The sequence below is a fragment of the Rhinolophus ferrumequinum genome, chromosome 8 (genome assembly GCF_004115265.2).
Source record: "Rhinolophus ferrumequinum isolate MPI-CBG mRhiFer1 chromosome 8, mRhiFer1_v1.p, whole genome shotgun sequence".
NCBI lineage: Eukaryota > Metazoa > Chordata > Mammalia > Chiroptera > Rhinolophidae > Rhinolophus > Rhinolophus ferrumequinum.
Window position 1 is genome coordinate 90,480,959 of NC_046291.1, and position 17,487 is coordinate 90,498,445.

The following is a 17,487-nucleotide window of genomic DNA, read 5'->3' on the forward strand; positions in this document are numbered from 1 at the left end:
AACAGGTAATGCGCATTTACTAGGTGGTTTGAGAACATCCAATTCTGTCAGAAGGAAAGTAGGAAAGGCAGAAGGTATGTTAAGTACAGATAGACAAAGCAGATAGAGCAAGAGAACATGCTGTGTGAATAGAGATAGAAAGGGATAAAATGACCCAAAGGTGCTAACTATTCCTGATGCATTACATTTTTATGAGGCGCAGACTATAAAACGCTACATATACACACAGCACATGACACACCTACGTTCGTGATCTTAATGCTCTTATGCTTTGGTGACACCCATTCTGCCCCCGAGGTCCTCTGGCAGACCAAGTCCAGAGCAGTTCATCAGACTGATTGGTGAGTTACAGCTGTGGCCAGGCCTACTGGTCCTCTAACTCTAAGAGAGCAAGTGTGTTTGTCCTAGGGCACCTTTTGTTGGCTGGGCCCCTTGCTCAAACCTCAACTGTAGTGTTGCAGAAAAATGGCAAGGACCGAGAAACTCAAGCGGCACGCGGAGATCAGGGAGAACACAGCCTTATTACGCCGGCGGGCTCAGCGGGATCCTTCCCAAAAGACTGAGCCCTAGCAAGGTTTTGAGCAGGTTTTTATGGGTTGGGGACTTCCTTGAGTCCGGGAAGGGGTAGGTGCCTTCTGGTGATTGGCTCGGGGTGTCGCTTGGAGGGGGTTATGCGGAAATGGGCTGGGGCTTAGGCTGGGGACATCTCTCTCCGCTGGGGCCATTTTAGCTCAGTTCCATGTGGCAGGGAACCATTTTAAGGTCAGTTTCCCCATCAGTACAGTAGCCCTTACAACTTACCTTTGTAATGGTGACCCTATATCTTCTATTTTTGAAATTTGGACCTCTGATGTAATTCAATTTGACAGTGGTTTGGCTTGGGACTTTTTGAAAGTTTTTTTCCCTTCTTTGCTTCCCTCTCCTCCCACCAAACCTTGATGACTCTGTTTACTGTGCATTTACTATGCATACCAGTTCCGAAGGTTCTGTTTACTTCAGACCAGTGTGCACACTTGGCCTTGTACCTTGGGAGGGGTATTTGCATCTGTATGGGGTTCACTCCTGACCCTGGGGCAGACCAGCCTCAATGAAGCATCTTTTCCTGAAGTTGCCTGGCCAACTTCTCCTTCCTTTGTTCTGCTTCTGCTTGCGTGTCTGGTATTAAAAGAGTGGAGGCAGTCTTAGTGACAGGGAGTCCACTGTCTTCCCTTAATGCTGGGATTTTGGAATAAAACCTGTTTTTTTTCCCACCAACCTCGTCTCTGGTGTTTGGTTTCCTGTGGCGAGTAGCCGTACCTTTCTCACGGTAGCACCTTCAGTGGAAAAGGCTAATGTCAGCGAGAGAGAGAGAGAGAGAAAGAGAGAGAGAGAGAGAGAGAAACGAGAGAACATGTGAGCATTGCCTACCCAGGATGCAGGTCATATATGCCTTCCAACACTCTTGCGCCCTGTCCTAGGTGTGTGAACTCGCTCCACCTCTCCCTGTCTTCTCACTGTGTGCTTTAAGCGGATGTAATAAGCCAACTGTTCAGGCATATTAATTTGGTCTATGAGCCTTTCTACTTTGTGATCTCTGGATCGACCTGCTTAGTGGTATACTTGGAGGTTTCCAGAGCATAAAGGTAATTCCCCACAGGACAGAGCACGGACCAAGATAGGCTTGGTGGAGGGTCTCTGAAGTGACTTATTGCTCATCACTAAGGTAAACATTTTAAATGCATGGATGAATACCAGCCAGAAGCAATGATACAGACCTTTAAACTTCTCTTACTGGGACCCATCAGAGTTTATTTGAGCCAAACTGATGATGTATGCCGGGGAGCAAGATCTCACATGCTCTGGAGAGTAACAGTTTTGCAGTTTCTTTTATGCATTGAAATTAAGGAGGAACCATAAGGAAGATTACGTGGAGGTGGGAGAAAGCCACTGTGGGGATCGGATTACAGGATAGTTAACAAGATTATGTGCTCTCTGGAGTACGGTTACAGATTATTTTAAAAATGTGTTAACTTAGATGTACAGAAACAATGGACAGGGCTTGCTTAAGGCAAAGATACACCTTTCACTAAAGCAGTTATACACCTGGGGCACGACTACCCACCATGACCTGTCCAGTTAGGAATTTATGATCAGATCACCCTGTGAGGTTATTTTCCATAAAACCTTTTTCTTTTAAAATCCACACTATCATTTGTAAAACACTAAATTAGATCTATATGTACATCAACAAGGATGGTCTTAAATCATTCGGCTGGGTAGGAAAGGAGAAAACAACCAGATTTATGGCACGATGCCACTTAGGAAAGCAAACACACACGGATACACACATAGTAATGAAACATATCAAACACATTAGAGGGGTACCAATGGGGGAATGAAAAAAAGGAAATAAAGCCCAGGAGGATCTCGAATGCAGAGATCCTGCCCACAAGTGCTATGTTTAGAGAAGAATGGATGACAGGGTCCTGAATCAGGGTCCCACAAAACAAAAAGATGGGTGGGGGTGGGTCTCTTGCTGGAAAAGTTTGAGAATCATATAAGAATCCAGAAAATAATAAGTAGGAGTTGGAGAATGGTGCATTTAGAATTCTTGGAATGTACTACTAATAAAATCAGTTCCTGAGGTCAGAGACCGAATGACATTCAGTGCAAAGATGGATGAGAGGAGAAAGGGTCCCTTCACCATCAGCAAGGTGATGCCAGCTGAAAAACAGGTAGTCAGCTTGGAAGCTTGCAAAGAGTTGAGTCAGGGAGGCATGGCTGGTCAGTACACCTGGGCGCACTTCAGGGCAGAGGGCTCTCTGCTGGGCGCACAACCCCTGCCTTACTGACATCCCTTTCTTGCCCTTAGTGTCTGCTGCCCAGGAGGCCATGTTTTATACCACGTGACCCTGTCCCCAGCCCTTCATCACAGCTCCTCTGGACTGGGTTGCACTCCTAGCCTCAAAGTAACCAGCACTTGGGCTGTTTGGTTCCCTTTTAAACTGAGCAGCCTGGCTCTCCTGGGCTAAAGAGATTCTCTCTGGGGAACATGAACCCAGAAGTGAGAGATCATTGCCATAGGCATGAGAGATGCAGCAGAACGTCATGAGTCTGGGCAGGAGAGACTGGGGTGGGTCTCCCGCAGGCCAGAGTTACGGGGAACAAAAGCCAGGTCAGGCTGGGGAGGGTAGTGGTGTTAGGGTGGAAATCTGCAGACACTGAAATGATGGCTGTCTTCCTTTACCAGCACAATACAGACCTGGGCTTACAACTGAAATCCTGCCGAGGGCCAGGAGGCAACACAGAAGAGTGCACAGAGCCAGGGATAAGACTGGGGGGCCCCACAGAACACAGTATGTCCAAGGGGCAGCCAAACAAAGTGGCCATTGTTCCCCTGCAGACACGGGACCTTCCAGGTTCCAAATTGTCTCATTTTCAAGAGAATCCAGAATTTAGTGTAAAACTTCCCAATTTTTAAATTGACAACATTTTTTGCTTTTAATTAAAAACACTTTGTGGACGAAAACATGTCTACAGACTGAGGATGGTAAGCAGCCAGCATGCAGACTCCCAGATGCCACTGACTGAAGGCCTGGGGGTGCCCCATCCTCCTGGGGAGACCATCCTCCCTGCAGTGAATTCCCTAGTGACCGCGCTCTCCCTACCACTCCTCCGACCCAGCCTGCTCTCCTTGTCCATCAAATCGAATAAACTGGGTGGTGGGGTATTTCCTGGGCTTCCCCCGAGCTCAGGCAAAGCCCTGTCTATTCCTTTTAACTTCCCCTGTCATCTTACTGTGCTCCCCACCAATTCCTGGTGCTTAATTTTATTTCCTGGGCTCTTTGATTCTGGTGGGGTGACCTGATTAGGGAAGAACACAGACCCATTTCAGCGAGGGATGGGCTCTTGCTCTGCTGGCCCTGGGTGTGTTTGGGTAAGTGGGGGAACCATCCCCAAGAGATTGGGTGTCTCAGAGTGTGCTGACAAGTCCAGTGTCCACGCCTGCAAAGAAAGTGCTCAGAGAGATCCCCATGCAGGTACACAGTCCACCTGGAAATCTGGGCCCTGGTGCCCTGGAGAGCTCCTGTCTCAAGGGCAGATAACTTTAGAAAGTGGAGACCCCACAGAAAGGCCACCCTCAGAGGCCCCGTCTGCATCATTTTCAAAAAACATTGGAGGGAGTTTTGATGTATAGAGACTTTCAGAAAAGATCCCAGGTTCTTGCTTCATTCATTCACTGCTCCATCTGCAGCCAGTTCTCCTCCCCACCTCCCTCTACAGAAGCTGGTGCTCTGGGCTGGCTGAGGCAGACACAGGGTAAACGTCACACCTGAGGCCTGTCCAGAGGGAAGGCAAGACAGAGGCAAGCCACAGAGCAGGGCAGGGAAAGCCCCTTGGCCCCCAGCTACACTAGAATGTTGTAAACAAGGTCTGTGTCGCAATAGGGCTCTTCTGCGTGGAGGTCGGAATGCAGAGCTGGAGCTCAAGGCAAAAGGCAAAGGGCAGGAGGAGGCCTGGTGTGGAAGCAAATGGAACTGCCTGGAATCAGGAAACCGTGAAGAATAGGCTGGGAGAAGAGGCAGACCTGGTGGGCAAAGGCAGGGCAAAAGGGAGCCTGGCGTGGGGGATGGGAGAGGCCACAGGGCCACAGTGCAGGCGGCAGTCGGAGAGGTCAGAAGTCCAGGCACAGGAGCAGGCAGGGTTAGTCAGCTGCACTGAGACTGCACAGTGAACTTCGAGCAGGGCTTCTAGCACACTCCCTGTTATTGCTCCTGGGTCTTCTGAGTGTGCCTGCCCCACCTTGCCCCTTGGACCAGGAGCCCCTGCCCCTCAACCCCAAATCCTCAAAAGAGAAAACTCCAAGGCAGGGCTCTCTCTCTTCAGAGGGAAGCTCCCTGATGACAGAGATGGAGCTGCCTCTCCCATCTAAGGTTCCCTGGGGACAAGGACACTGGATGGTCAAGATCATAAGTTACTGAGCACCTCACACACACTGCTAATGAGACCCTCACAAAACCAAGAGGGATGTGTTTCCCCACCTGAGAGAAAACCACCGAAGCACACAGGGGAAGTCATTTGCCCAGAATGCATCTGAAGCCTCAGTTGGTCACTCAGTAAACTTTATTGACGGGTCCCTACTCTTGGGACTGGCTGTACAGCTGTGAGAGAAAGTCCCAGCTCTCAGGGAACGTATAGTATTTTTTTTTAATAAAAAATATGGAACGCTTCATGAATTTGCGTGTCATCCTTGCGCAGGGGCCATGCTTCTCTGTATCGTTCCAATTTTAGTATATGTGCTGCCGAAGAGAGCACGTGTATAGCATTTTAGAGAGGGAAACAGAAAATCCAGGAAACAGACAAAGAGGGAAGTTCAGCTAATGATAAAGAAAATACAAAGGTAATAGGGGCAAGTGTGTGTGGCTGCTACTCTGGCTGGGGAAGTCGAGGGAGTTCTGTAAAGAGCTGACAGCTTGTCCTGCAGACATCAGGGAAAGGCCTGCCACCCAGAGAGAATGCTGAGTGCAGAAGCCCTGAGACTGGATGGAACTTCCTGCCCAGGGTCCACGCTGGCAAGCGTGGTGGCTGGAGCTGAGGGTATGATGGACAGGCAGGGGCCAGGTAACTCCACCCTGATGAGCCTTGGGAAAGGGGATGGGAAGCTATGAAAGGACAGAGGAGGTAAGAATGGAGGTAGGGCGACCAGGCAGGAGGCTGTTGTACACAAATCCACTTTAGAGATGATGCAATCTAGAGTGGGGGAGAGGAGAGAATACAGGGGACCAAGGGTGTGGGGGAATAAAGAGCTGGAGGATATGGGCCTGAATTGAGTGGGGAGGCCAGGGAGGGAGCAGAAATTAAGGGGAGGCTGATTTTGACCTTAAAACTCAAGCATTTTACCACTGACAGATAATTTGTCTTTTTCTTCTTTGTCCCTTATTAACCAGGACGGTGGTGGGTACATAGTAGGTATTCAATCAACTGATTCATGTATTCAGTGAGTATTTATTGAGCACCTACTAAGTGCCTGGCTTTGTCGTACATACTAGTGAACAAGGCAAAGTCCTTGGCCTCTTGGAACTTATACTATAGATGGAGAGGGGACGTGTGTGTGTGTGTGTGTGTGTGTGTGTGTAGTGATAGGAGGAAAGGGAAAAGAGAATGGAGGGGGTTGTTTCAGATGTGGTGGTCATGGTGGGCTTCTCTGATAAGATGACATCTGAGCCCAGACCTCAAAGGAGTTGGTGAGTCTTAGGTGTGAATGTCTTGAGGAAGTACATTTCCCGCAGAGGAAGCAGCAAGTACAAAGGTCCAGAGGTGGGAGAGTGCCTGTTAACTGACCAACAGATCTAATCCTTGTTGATTCGTTAATCAGGAACTCTCTAAGAGCAAGGAATAGGGCCTTCTCATCAGACAAGAGTGGTCGGAGGGGTGGAATGGGGGCCACTTCCTCCCTTTCTTTATGCTGTTCCTCTTTCCCCAACATTGGCCAGGTCTATAAATAGGGGTGGGAGACAGACAGGTATTGAATCTGTCACACTGGAGAAAAGGCAGTGAAGTCAAGGAATAGGGCAGGTTCTGTGCTGTCCCAGGAGCTACCACTCTCTCCATGCTGGTTCCAGTGTTAACCCCTTGGGGCCCTATCCTGACATTGCAACCCTACCTCTGCCCCTGTATGACCACGCATGGCACTCCTCCCCTCCAGATATTTATTCCTGCTGAGTTAACTGCCTCTAACTATCTCACCAGGGGCTGGGGATGCACTAAGGGAGTATGGATGCGGCCACACCCACCTCTGTCCCTAGCCCTGGGCACCATGGGGGTACCTAGGAGACGCCAGCATCCTGGAACACAGAGGGCTAGCCCCTGTGACCAGCTCATAGACCTCGTGCCTGGTCCTCAGCACAAACTCTACCCTGACTCCTAGCTGTGTCCCAGGTCTTCTTAGGACCATAAAATGACTGGAACGGACAGTCACTTCCTCCTTATTATTCCTAAGTCATTTCTGTTTCTCCAGCTATCTTGCTGACAAGACACGTTGCACTAAATTCCACTGATTCAAGACTTTCTATTCTTACCAAGAAAGCAAACAAGCAACATATCCCCAGCCTTACCACACACTGAAATCTTAGAAGGCACAAGGTGGGCGTGGACTTCCCAACCTGACAGTTCTTTCTGATTTTAATGCCAGGCACTCCCTTCCAGGTCACAGGAGATGCTGCCGGCCTCAGTAACCCAGAAAGCATTCTAGGGTTCTGTAAAGGGACCCCCAACAAGGCCAGGTCCTCCATTCCTGTGTCGGCCCCTTCTCCAGAACCCAGGGCTGTGGAGGGAGAACCTGGCTTCTGGGACCCTTAACTGGGGAGAAGGCAGGTGGGGGCCATGGAGGGAAGGCCCCAGCAGACAAGGGTTGACCTGGCTGGACTGGGCCAGCTCCTCTTTGCCTTAGCTCAGTGATTCTCAAAGCAGGGCCCCCAGACTCTCCACAGTAGCAGCACCTTATTAGAAATACACAAGGTGAGGCCTTGCCCCCACCCACTAGGTCAGACATTCTGGGGTGGGGCCCAGCAGTCTGTGTTTTAACAAGCCCTCCAGGTGATTCTGAATTGTGGCAAGAACTCAGACCCAGACTGGTTCTGCCAGTTAAGTCCAGTCCTGGTTCTCCATTGGTTCCAATAGGAGGCTGAGGGCATGGCACTCACGTGCCTGGGCCTGAGGACTGGGTTTAAGGATTTTACAACGTGTCTGGCAAGCATGGAAACCGATAAACATCTAACTGGGAGATCCACAGACAACTGTAACGTTCCCCCTTTTTCACATGGCTCTTGGGGGAAAAGAGCAGTTATTTTGAATGTCCTTGGGTAAAGTCACAGGGTAGCTGTCTGCCTGCCTGCCTGAATGAGCCAAATAATTTACCCCATTTAGTTAAGGAGAAAGGGGATCTTGCTTTATAGAGGCAAACTAGCCCCTCACCAACACACTTCCTTACAACTGAGATGGGAGGTGTGGGTCTTACTTGGACATTGCTGCCCTGGGATACACCTGCCTAGTTCCATCCCTTTTTGGTGTGGGGACTTTATGCGCTGCCTCCTTGAGAACTCGGGGGCCATCAAAAGTCGAGGAAGAACAATGGCTTTTGTTTTGTCATATTTGCCTTTTTGATGGTCGCTGAGGTGGCCGGGAGGGGGACGTGTTGGTACACCCCCCCCCTTTGGGGGAGAGGAAACTGATGCAAGAAGGATTGCTCCAGTGTTTCCACTAAGTTCACACTTACCGAGGGCTTCGCAAGACCCCGACACAAATATTCTCTCATTATTATCCGTGGCTCAGAAACGTAAACTAAGCAGCCGAGGTCACAGAGCGGGTGGTGAAGCCAGCTGAGCCAGAGCGCGTGCCTTCTCTCTCTGGACCCTACCGACGCTCGATTCAACAATCTGGGGCTGGAACGGAATTCTCCGGCCCTTCCGCCGGCGCCGTCCTGCCCTCGAGGAACCTGCGCCCCAGGCGAAGTCGCCTCGGAGGTTTAGTAGCGAGGGAGTGACTCCGGGCGGGTTATCAGCCGGGTCAGCCCTCCCCCTAGTGCCGATGCTCCTCCCTGGGACCCGGAGTATCTTATCCCTACGAGCCGGGTCCTCGCACCTTCCCGGCGAGTCCGGCCCCTTCCCGGCGCCCGCCCTCCCCTCTCTCCCCTGGGGATCCTCTGGTCCGCCCCGCTGACTCAGCGTAAACCGAGCTGCGCGCGGCGGCGGGGCAGGCGGAGCCCGACCGGGGCTTAATTGCTCGGTTTTGAATGCTGCCTCCCTCCCCGCGGTCTGGCCCGCCCCGCGGCGGTCCCGCTCCGCCCCCCAGGAGAGGTCCCGCGACGGACGCCGGCGGCCGCAGCGGAGCGGCGGGAGGAAGCGAGGCGGGAGCGCGGCCGAGCCCCGGTGCAGCATGACTGCCATCGCTGTGCAGGTAGCCCCGAGGCCCCCAGCGGGCCGAGGTCTGTCCCACCGTGGGGGAGGGAAGGGATTTCGCACTGTGAGCGATTTGCAGCCGCAGGCCAGGGCAGGGGGTGTGGGGGTTGGGGTGGTGGTGGATGGGAGTGCCCGGCCGTGCCTGCCACCTGCTGCTAGCCTGGGGGGTCCGAGGACTGTGGGCGGGAAGCAACTTGGGGGCGCCCGCCCCCAACCCTGCTCCTGCGACGCGGTCTGCTCCCGCCTCTGCTCGCGACCCTGCAAGCCCCCGAGGCTCCCAAACCTCTTTTTACGTTTCTCTTTGGGGTCACCAGTGCCCATCGGTTAAGTTCACCAGAGGGGTCCCTCCTTTTTAACAAGGAGGTGTCTGGGGTGGAGGCTGGAGAGAATCCACTTGCCAAGTGAGACTTGCTTTAGTGTAACCTGAGGAAGCGTCTCTGGGGAACCTAGAACTTTCTTGGGTGGGGGCAAGAGAGACCATCTCCCCGCTCCCCAAAACTGCGTTTAGAGTGCTGGGGCGAGCGATGGGTTCTCTGGGGCGGGCAGACGCCTCAGAGTAAAGGCTCTAGTGAGAGGAGCCGCCCGCATCCCCTTAGTTTTGGTTTCTCCTTACGGGTGGTGCAAGATGTTTGTGTCAGCCGAGAACCCACCCATTCCTACCCTCTCCCCTCCGAAGTGCTGCTCTCCCAAGGGCAGTCAGTGGGTGGCGGCATCACTCCTGCCGGCTGCCTTCCTGTTCGCGGAGGCATCCCGTCAGCTCGCCTTCCCCGAGTCTGCGGACTGGATTGTCCTGACGAGTAGAGAGAGGTTCCTTTGACTTCGCACGCCAGTGCTCAGACCCCCACGACACTAACTCGGGTGGATACTACTTTGCCCATTTAATTGCCGTGGTAACTGAGGTTTGGAGGTGAAGTAACGTGTCCATGGCCCCCAGATAAGCTACAGAATCGAGATTCAAAATCAGAACTCCTTGGCTCCAAATCTCACTCGCTCTTTCGGCCTTTCCGGAACAGTAAAACCCCACCCACGGCCACCCCCCTAAACTTCTTCTACCCAGGACACAGCTGCTGGGGTGAGTTTGGGGCTGGGGAACTGGATGCAACAAGTTCCTCCTCTTTGTTCTGGGGCAGAATTTTGAGTCAGGACCAGGCAGCCTCCTGGGATAGGCCTTGGGAAGAGGTGGACAGGACAGCAAGGAGGGTGGGGCCGGGCGTGGTCTCTCCCCTTGAGGAGCTGACTGTCCAGTTGGGGAGAGAGGCTTGTAAACAAGGATTTAGAAGAGGTATGGGGGAGTGAGTGCTAAATTAAGAGGTGCAAAAACTGCGGGGCGGGATTGGGGTGGGTGGGTCTTTGTGCTGGGCTAAGAGGGTTAGGCAGACTGGTAGCAAGGAAAGCCCAGTGGTTAGTGGAGGAAGAGGAGGAAGGGGAAGGAGGCCTGCAGGGGGGGAAGGCGAGGGTAGGGAGGGGGGCTAGATGGGGTAAAGCCCAGTGGCTCTGCTCTGAGGTGGGAGGACGCTGTGCTCACATGACAATAGTCGCTGCTGCTTAGGAGCACTTAACCTTGGTGCCTGTGACTGTTACTAAGTACTTGGGATGAAAACTCATTTCAGCCCCACAACTACAGGAGGGTAGGTCCTGTTATCTCCATTGACAGGTGAGGAAAGGGGAAAGAGAGAGAGGATAACTTGCCAGAGGTCAAACACAGCTAAAAAGCTGGCTGGCTGGCTGGCTCCTGGGACCGCACTGGGGTCATGCAGGCAGGCCAGGCCACCACTCAAGGCATGGTGGCAGGCCAGCTCTGTAGGAAGCTACTGAAGGAATTTCTTGCTAATGATGAGGGCCTGACCTGGGCCAGAGCAGAGTGGGCAGTGAGTGGGAGGGGGGGGCAAGTATGAGAGGGGGTTGGGGTTGTGGAGAGTGAGTAGTGAGCAGCCAGAGTGCCTACTTGAGTGTTGATGGGAGCAGATGGGGTCCTGGGTTATAGGTAAGATCTTGGCGTGGGACTCAGTGGCCCAGGAGTGTCAAGTGACACTGTTCTATGAGTCACTAGAAATCATTCATTCTGGCTTACAGATGAAATAAGGAAAACATTTGCTCTTTTTTAGCAGAGAAAGTCAAGACCCTAAGAGATTAAAGTCACTTGTCCACAGTCACACTTTTGGGGGCTGGCAGGTCAGGGGTAAGACTCAGTTGCCCTCACCATTGGCCATTCACTGACCATGTTGCTGCCCAGCTGCCCTCCAGGAGAGGATTTCAGGTTTCGGATCACTGAAAACTAGTGGAGGTGCCAGGAGCTGGGGTGTGGTGCTGACTGGTTAGGAATAAAGATTCTAATATGCATTATTATTGTCACTAATACTGTTAATAGCTCCGGTGAAGTGGGAGCTGCTCATATGGCAAACACTTTCATATACATGATCTCATTTAATCCTTGGGAGTTTTCTTGGTGGTCAGAGTTTAAACGAAGTCCTGTTTTGCAGTGGGAGGGAGGGAATGAAGTGACGTCAGCTGTCTTTCTGATCTGGGATATCTGAGGACCTGGAGAGTAAAGTCCAGCCAGTGCTCAGGACAGGTGGGGCTGATGGAGGGACAGGACGTGCCTGTTCTCCAGACAGCATGATGTCTAGGGTCAGAAGGTTTCTGGGTCCCGTGTTATTGTGACTTGCTCTCTGTATCTGGGGCCTTTTCAGCCTCTAGGGGTGTTGTAATTTCACCAAGTGCCTTTATGGCTATTGCTTTCCTACAGGGGTGATCCATCTCATAGATGGGAAAACAAGGGCCAAAGGGGTTAAGAAACCACCTAAGGGCAAGGGCCTTTAATGGTTTGTAGAAACAGAGGTTTCAAAGTTTCCTTGGTTGGTTTCTTAGCAGTAGAGCTGTTTTTCTAATGCTTTCCAATACAGATTCCTAGATTCCCACTGTCTCCAGCAGGTAACAGGGATCTGCTATAGTGGGAGTGAGGAAGGGGCCCTCTCAGCTTCCCTTGCTCCCCTGCTCATCACCTGGAAGCCCCTCTAGGAAGCAAGGGGACAGTTCGAGAACCACAGCCCAGTCAGTCTCCTGCCAGAGTACTCTTCACAGCACCCCAGGCTGCTTTTGTCTCGGGATCTGAATTGGGGTCCTGACCCCTTGGGTATCCTTCTGTACTCTAATCCTTTTCCTCCCCATTAATATTGAGCCCCTAACACTACAGCCCTCTACTTGGAAGGCCCCAGTCGGTGCTTATTGGCTGGATGCATCCCTTCCCCTGCAATCGTATAGTCGTCCAGTCCAGTCGTCCTCTAGCTGTTAACAGGCTTTATTGTGATTTCGGTGAGTGATCTTGGGCAAGTCACCTGACCTCTGCATAACAGTTTCCATTTTAGCATACCCCCCAGGGATTCCTACTCTACCAGCCTGACAGATTTAAGAGTAAAATAGGACCCTACCTCAGCAGCAGTGCCAAAAGCAAATGAGGTCCTCATTCATGTATCCTTGGGGTTGAAATTCGCAGTCGCTTCTGCTCAGGTGGGCAAGCTAGCAGCTAGCCTGATGTTCTCGGTAGAGCTCTGACCGTAAGACTCTCCCAGGAGCATGGCTTTGCTTTTTGTGTCCCTCACTGAGAACTACACGTTAGTGAGGGACACATAAAGACTTGCCTCTGGAAGCCTCCATTTGCCCAGCATTGACTGTCCCACATGTCTTGTTTTGCTTACCTCCCCAAATGGTGTACAACCTGGGCTGCTTCCACACATATTGTAAATGGTGTATGTAATTTAATTTATGACTAGGCAGGAGATTCAGTTTAAAGGGAGCTTCAGATAGAGGTGACAATAGCTGCAAACTTGACCATTTATTTATCCCATGGCTCTTCCTGAGTACCCACTGAATATCCAGGTCAAGTACTGTGCCAGGTGCTAGGGACACAGCAGTGTCTAAACAGGAGGCCCTGCCCTTTTGGAGAGCACAGTCTCTAAGCGAGATAGACAATAATGTGTAACTACAAATCAGAAGGAATCACATGTGGTCAGAATGGTGAAAACAAATAGGTACCTGATGGGAAGTGTCAGGTGAGGACCCAGTTTGGATAGGGTAGGCAGAAAAGGCGGCTCTGAGGAGGTTACATTTTAGTTGAGACATGAAGAATGGAGAAACGGAGGCAACCTGGAGAAGAGCTTTTTGGTGGAGGGGCCAATAGGTCTGAGGCAAGAAAGTTCTAGATTGATCCTAGGCATGGAAAGAGGGCTACTGTACTTGAGTGGGGTGGCCAAGGAGAATGCACTGGGGGACAAAGTTGGAGAGGTCGGCAGGGCAGATCTGCAGTGCTTGTGGGTGGGATAAGGACTTTTACTATGAAGTTTCTTTTGCTTTCTGGGCTAGTGGTTGGGAATGGCACCTGGGTGGTGTCCCAGTGCTGTGAGATAAGGGACAGTCACTAGACACCTGACTCAGCTTGCCAGAAGAGAGGAGGGGCGTCCAGTGCTGAAACCAGAGACTGAAGGACAGCCTCAGTGACTGTCCACTCCCTGTCCCCCAAAAGAAGCTGCTAGAACAGTCTGGTTAGCAAGTTCTGGGAGGGGCTAAGCAAGACTACAGGGCAAGGTGCAAACATCACTTTCAGTACTGAGAAAAACAAGTTAATAAAACAGATGCCTGGACACAATGTGGAAAGTGCAGAACCAGCTGGGTGGGAATTAGAGAAAACTGGACGTGTACTGGGGAAATCCTAGGGAGAGAGAAGGGAAACTTAACCATGTATTATGTTCTGGTGATTTTTACAACCCTCACAGCCTTCCAGGCAGTTTTCTTGTTTTGCTTACAAAGAAACCCAGGACGGCTGCAAGCTCAAGGTCACACTAGCCAGGCCAGACAGATTTTCTGAATTCAGAAGGGACTAGGAGTTGCCAGTGATTTGAATTTGGATTTCTTACTCTTTAAGAAGATCATTAAAGAAAGGTCAGGGAACTTTGGGCCTGGACAGTCAATACTTACAGGTCTTGAATGGAGGACAGGGAACAAGTAGAAAGGGGGGAGGGCTCCCCAAAGAAGGTGCTGAAAAGTAAGGAGGAACTGGGGAGGCAGCTGTGAGTAAAGGTGGCATTCCAGCTTCCCTGGAGACCGTAGCAGGAAACATGGCTGTGGGAAGGTGGAAGGCATGTTTGGGGTCTTCCCTGAAGAGGTTGGAGGGGGTGCGGCAGGGCCCTCTCTGACATGTACCTCTGTGGTATCTTCCAGGCCCAGAGGCTGCTGGGCCAAAGGAGGCCCCGTCGGTCCTTCTTTGAATCCTTCATCCGGACCCTCATCATCGTGTGTGCTGCCCTGGCCGTGGTCCTCTCCTCTGTCTCCATCTGTGATGGCCACTGGCTCCTGGCTGAGGACCGCCTCTTTGGGCTGTGGCACTTCTGTACCACCTCCAATCAGACTGGGCCACAGTGCCTCAGAGACCTGAGTCAGGCCCATGTGCCAGGGCTGGCTATGGGCATGGTCCTGGTCCGCAGCGGGGGTGCCTTGGCCGTGGTGGCTGCCATTTTTGGCCTGGAGCTCCTCATGGTATCCCAGGTGTGTGAGGACCGCCACACACGGCGCAAGTGGGCCCTGGGCTCCATCCTCCTCCTCATCTCGTTCGTCCTCTCCTCTACGGGCCTTCTGGGTTTTGTGATCCTCCTCAGGAGCCAGATCACGCTCATCGGCTTCACTCTGATGTTCTGGTGCCAGTTCACCGCCTCCTTCCTCTTCTTCCTGAACGCCATCAGCGGCCTTCACGTCAACAGCATGACCCATCCCTGGGACCAACCAAGGAAGTTTTAGAGCCCTCCACCTCCCGAGGATGCCTGGTTCTATAAGAAATTGTGGTCAAGATGGGACTTTTCCAACCTGGGACCTTTGGTGGGGGAAAGGGTAGAACAATGACCTTGAAACTGCTGCCTCTTGGCCAATAATCTTCCGGTGCTTGGCCAGAAATGGCCCAGGGGCCTTTGCAGCTAGTCTGCAGGGCCAGAGGCCAGGAGGATGCCATTATGCCACCAGCTACACAGGCTTAGCCAAGTTAATAAGATGTAGCTTTTAGAAGAACTCATTATAAAACCCTTTCCTTGAATCCTTCTCCCGGGACAGGAATAGATTTGGGAGCAGCTCTGGTAACTGGTGCCTGGGCTAGCTGCATAGCCATGTGCTGTTGACACCTGTTTTATGGCTCTGTGCTGGGATATGAGCTACGGGGTCCCTAGGGCCTGCTAGGGTTGCTAAGAGTGGATCATTCTTCCAGCTAAGTGTGTCCAATCAGGGCCTAGGACTTCCGCCAGCTCAAAGGCCCTTTCTGCACATTTCCGTGCCTTAGCTTTGGTCATGCCAGGGAGGCAGAGTTCAGGATTCCCTCAGAATGTCTGGCACATGATAGGTTTTCAAACCATTTGACTTGATTCAATTCCTGGAACCCCATAACCCCTGGATAACCCCAGCTTCCAGCAGCTGGCTGTCCCCTCTTTGAGAAGAGTTCTTGAGCAAGCCTTCCAGACAGGTCCCCCTGACTTCTGATGCACAGCCCTCCCTGAGATGAATGTGCATTTCCATCTTTGGTGAGGATCAGATGGCCTCAGGGTACCATTTTTGATCCTAGAACACATTTCAAAGAGCATGTGTCTAGACCTGTTGGACCTTGGGTAATGATTAATAACCATCCTGGGGAGGAGTGCAGGTGAAGGGGACCAGAAACCAGTGGAGATTTCCATCCTTGCCAGCAGATCAGGGTTTTTGTACACTAGCCCCGTTTCCAATCCCTTTTTTGCCCTCAGCCCATTTCATTCTACACTAGCCTCTTCCCACTCCCCCACCTGATAAATTCGGGCCTTCCCTGGTTCATTCTTGCTGCCGCTGACTGATTGCATGAGTTTTCGGTCTCTGCCCTGCCCTTGCCACAGCAGGTTGACTTTCTGAGCTGGGCTGGGTGCCTATACCTACCTCTTGTGATTTTTAAAAAAACTTTTATTCCAAAATGCACAGAGTCTGTGGACATGACTTGAGCAAGGTGTTGTGGACCAATCGGTGTTTTGGAGAGCAGAGCTCATCAACCATGTAGACTGAGTTCTTAGCCCTGGAAGTGGGCGCCTGGCCTTCTCACCAGGAGCAATCTACAAGGAGCAAAGGGTGACCGCCTTGTCTGCAGGGGGAAGGTACAGAAGTAGGGAGCCAAGCCCTGGAGAGGGATAGCTCTTGTCCAGGATCACCCAAAGCTAGGGCTAGAGCTGGGCCCACCCAACAGCAAGATTCTTTACATTGGGGGGAGGAGTTCTCTACTATGTCCAGATTTCATTCCCCTGAGCACTGGTAGGTTTTGTTTTGTAAAAGAGTTCAAATATTGAATACTCTTTAATCCTCACAAGGCTGGTGGGGAGGGAGTGTTGATATTCAAGGGGACAGATCCAGACAGGAAAAGGTGAGATTAAAATCCCCAATGGGGCTGGTAGATGGGCCATGTAAAACAGCCTTGGAGCGTTGAGATTTGAGACTGAAAGCCCCGGACTGGACTTTGCCACTTCTTTGCCCAGTAGCTTGAGCAAGCCATAGGACCTTGGTGAACCTGTTTCTCTTCTGTCAAGTGGGATCATGCCCCGTCTCCTGCTATACCTGCCCTGGGGGCTGTGGATAGCTGATTGAGAGCAGTAAGAACAGAGGGACATCTCATACCATGCTAGGGTTACTAAAAGGGAGTGGGGGGTCCTGGGGTTCTCCTGGACTCCTGGGTCTTGATCAGATTAATTCAGTTACTGTCTTGAAGGCTTTAGGATGAGAACTACTGGACAGGTGAGTTGCAATGAGGGGCGGGAAAGATCCACGTAGGGCCAAAGGCCTCCATTTCTCGTGTTTTCTAGGCTTCTAAGCTTGTCCCTAAAAACGAATGGAGATCAGGGAAGCCCCCTTCTGCAGAAAGGCATGGGGGACTGGGCCAGAGCATCCTCCCTCGCCTGTGTCTGAAAGGCAAAAAGACTGACAGATACTGATACCAAATCTCATCCCAGCTACCATTCATTTCCCTGTGCCCTTCTGGGACCCCTGAACTGCTCTTCCCGGGAGAACACAACAGACCCAAAGCCCTGGCCTCCACCCCCCGCCGTAGTGCCCCAAGTCCCATCTGTTCAGTTCTGAGGAATTCTCACTGCACCCCCAACCCGAAGGCCTGGAGGACAGGAGAACATACGGTGTCTGCCGGGAAGACAGACTGTCCTGCAGCAGTGTCCTGCCCTCATAGGACCTGGCGTGGCCTCTGTCTGTGGCCCTGCTCCAGCCTCTCAGATGACACTGGCCCTGCAGGTGCCCCGGCTTGGCTCCGAGGGGATGACAGTGGTGCCATGGGTGAGGCCGCTGGTGCCGTTGCTGAAGGAGGAGCTGAGGGCCACGGGGCGCAGTGGGAGCTCGTGGAGGTGCCACTGCCGCCACTTCTTCTGAACTTCCAGCTGGACCTGGCCCCAGAAATCAGCCATTAGCCCAGGAGAGAACATAAAGGACCGGTACCCAGAGTCCTGCTCACTCCCCTGGGGCCTTGGCCCCGGCCCTGCCACTCTTGAATAGCGGTCAT

At 52.1% G+C, this 17,487-nt stretch overlaps 2 protein-coding genes and 1 non-coding gene across 3 annotated transcripts in view; 1 reads left to right on the forward strand and 2 right to left on the reverse strand.

The window, feature by feature from the left end:
- Positions 1 to 5,193: 5,193 nt before the first annotated feature.
- Positions 5,194 to 5,295, reverse strand: LOC117026390 (U6 spliceosomal RNA). The gene has a single exon (XR_004423743.1). It is a non-coding gene; the product is annotated as a U6 spliceosomal RNA (small nuclear RNA).
- Positions 5,296 to 8,644: 3,349 nt separating this feature from the next.
- TMEM37 (transmembrane protein 37) lies at positions 8,645 to 15,907 on the forward strand. The gene is made up of 2 exons (XM_033111817.1): positions 8,645 to 8,934; positions 14,151 to 15,907. Exons 1-2 carry the CDS (start codon positions 8,914 to 8,916, stop codon positions 14,721 to 14,723), a joined length of 594 nt encoding a protein of 197 aa, XP_032967708.1. The 5' UTR covers positions 8,645 to 8,913; the 3' UTR covers positions 14,724 to 15,907.
- A 27-nt stretch (positions 15,908 to 15,934) lies between these two features.
- Positions 15,935 to 17,487, reverse strand: part of SCTR (secretin receptor) — a 76,662-nt gene continuing 75,109 nt past the window's right edge. The window contains exon 13 of the mRNA XM_033111818.1: positions 15,935 to 17,371. Coding sequence (XP_032967709.1) covers positions 17,201 to 17,371 — 171 coding nt within the window. The 3' untranslated portion in view covers positions 15,935 to 17,200. The remainder of the gene's footprint in view (positions 17,372 to 17,487) is intronic.

Excerpts from the sequence above, each read along its gene's own strand:
- TMEM37 (XM_033111817.1), top strand. The coding sequence starts at position 8,914 with ATGACTGCCATCGCTGTGCAG. Across the intron at positions 8,935-14,150 it reads TGACTGCCATCGCTGTGCAG|GCCCAGAGGCTGCTGGGCCA; the intron begins GTAGCCCCGAGG and ends GGTATCTTCCAG.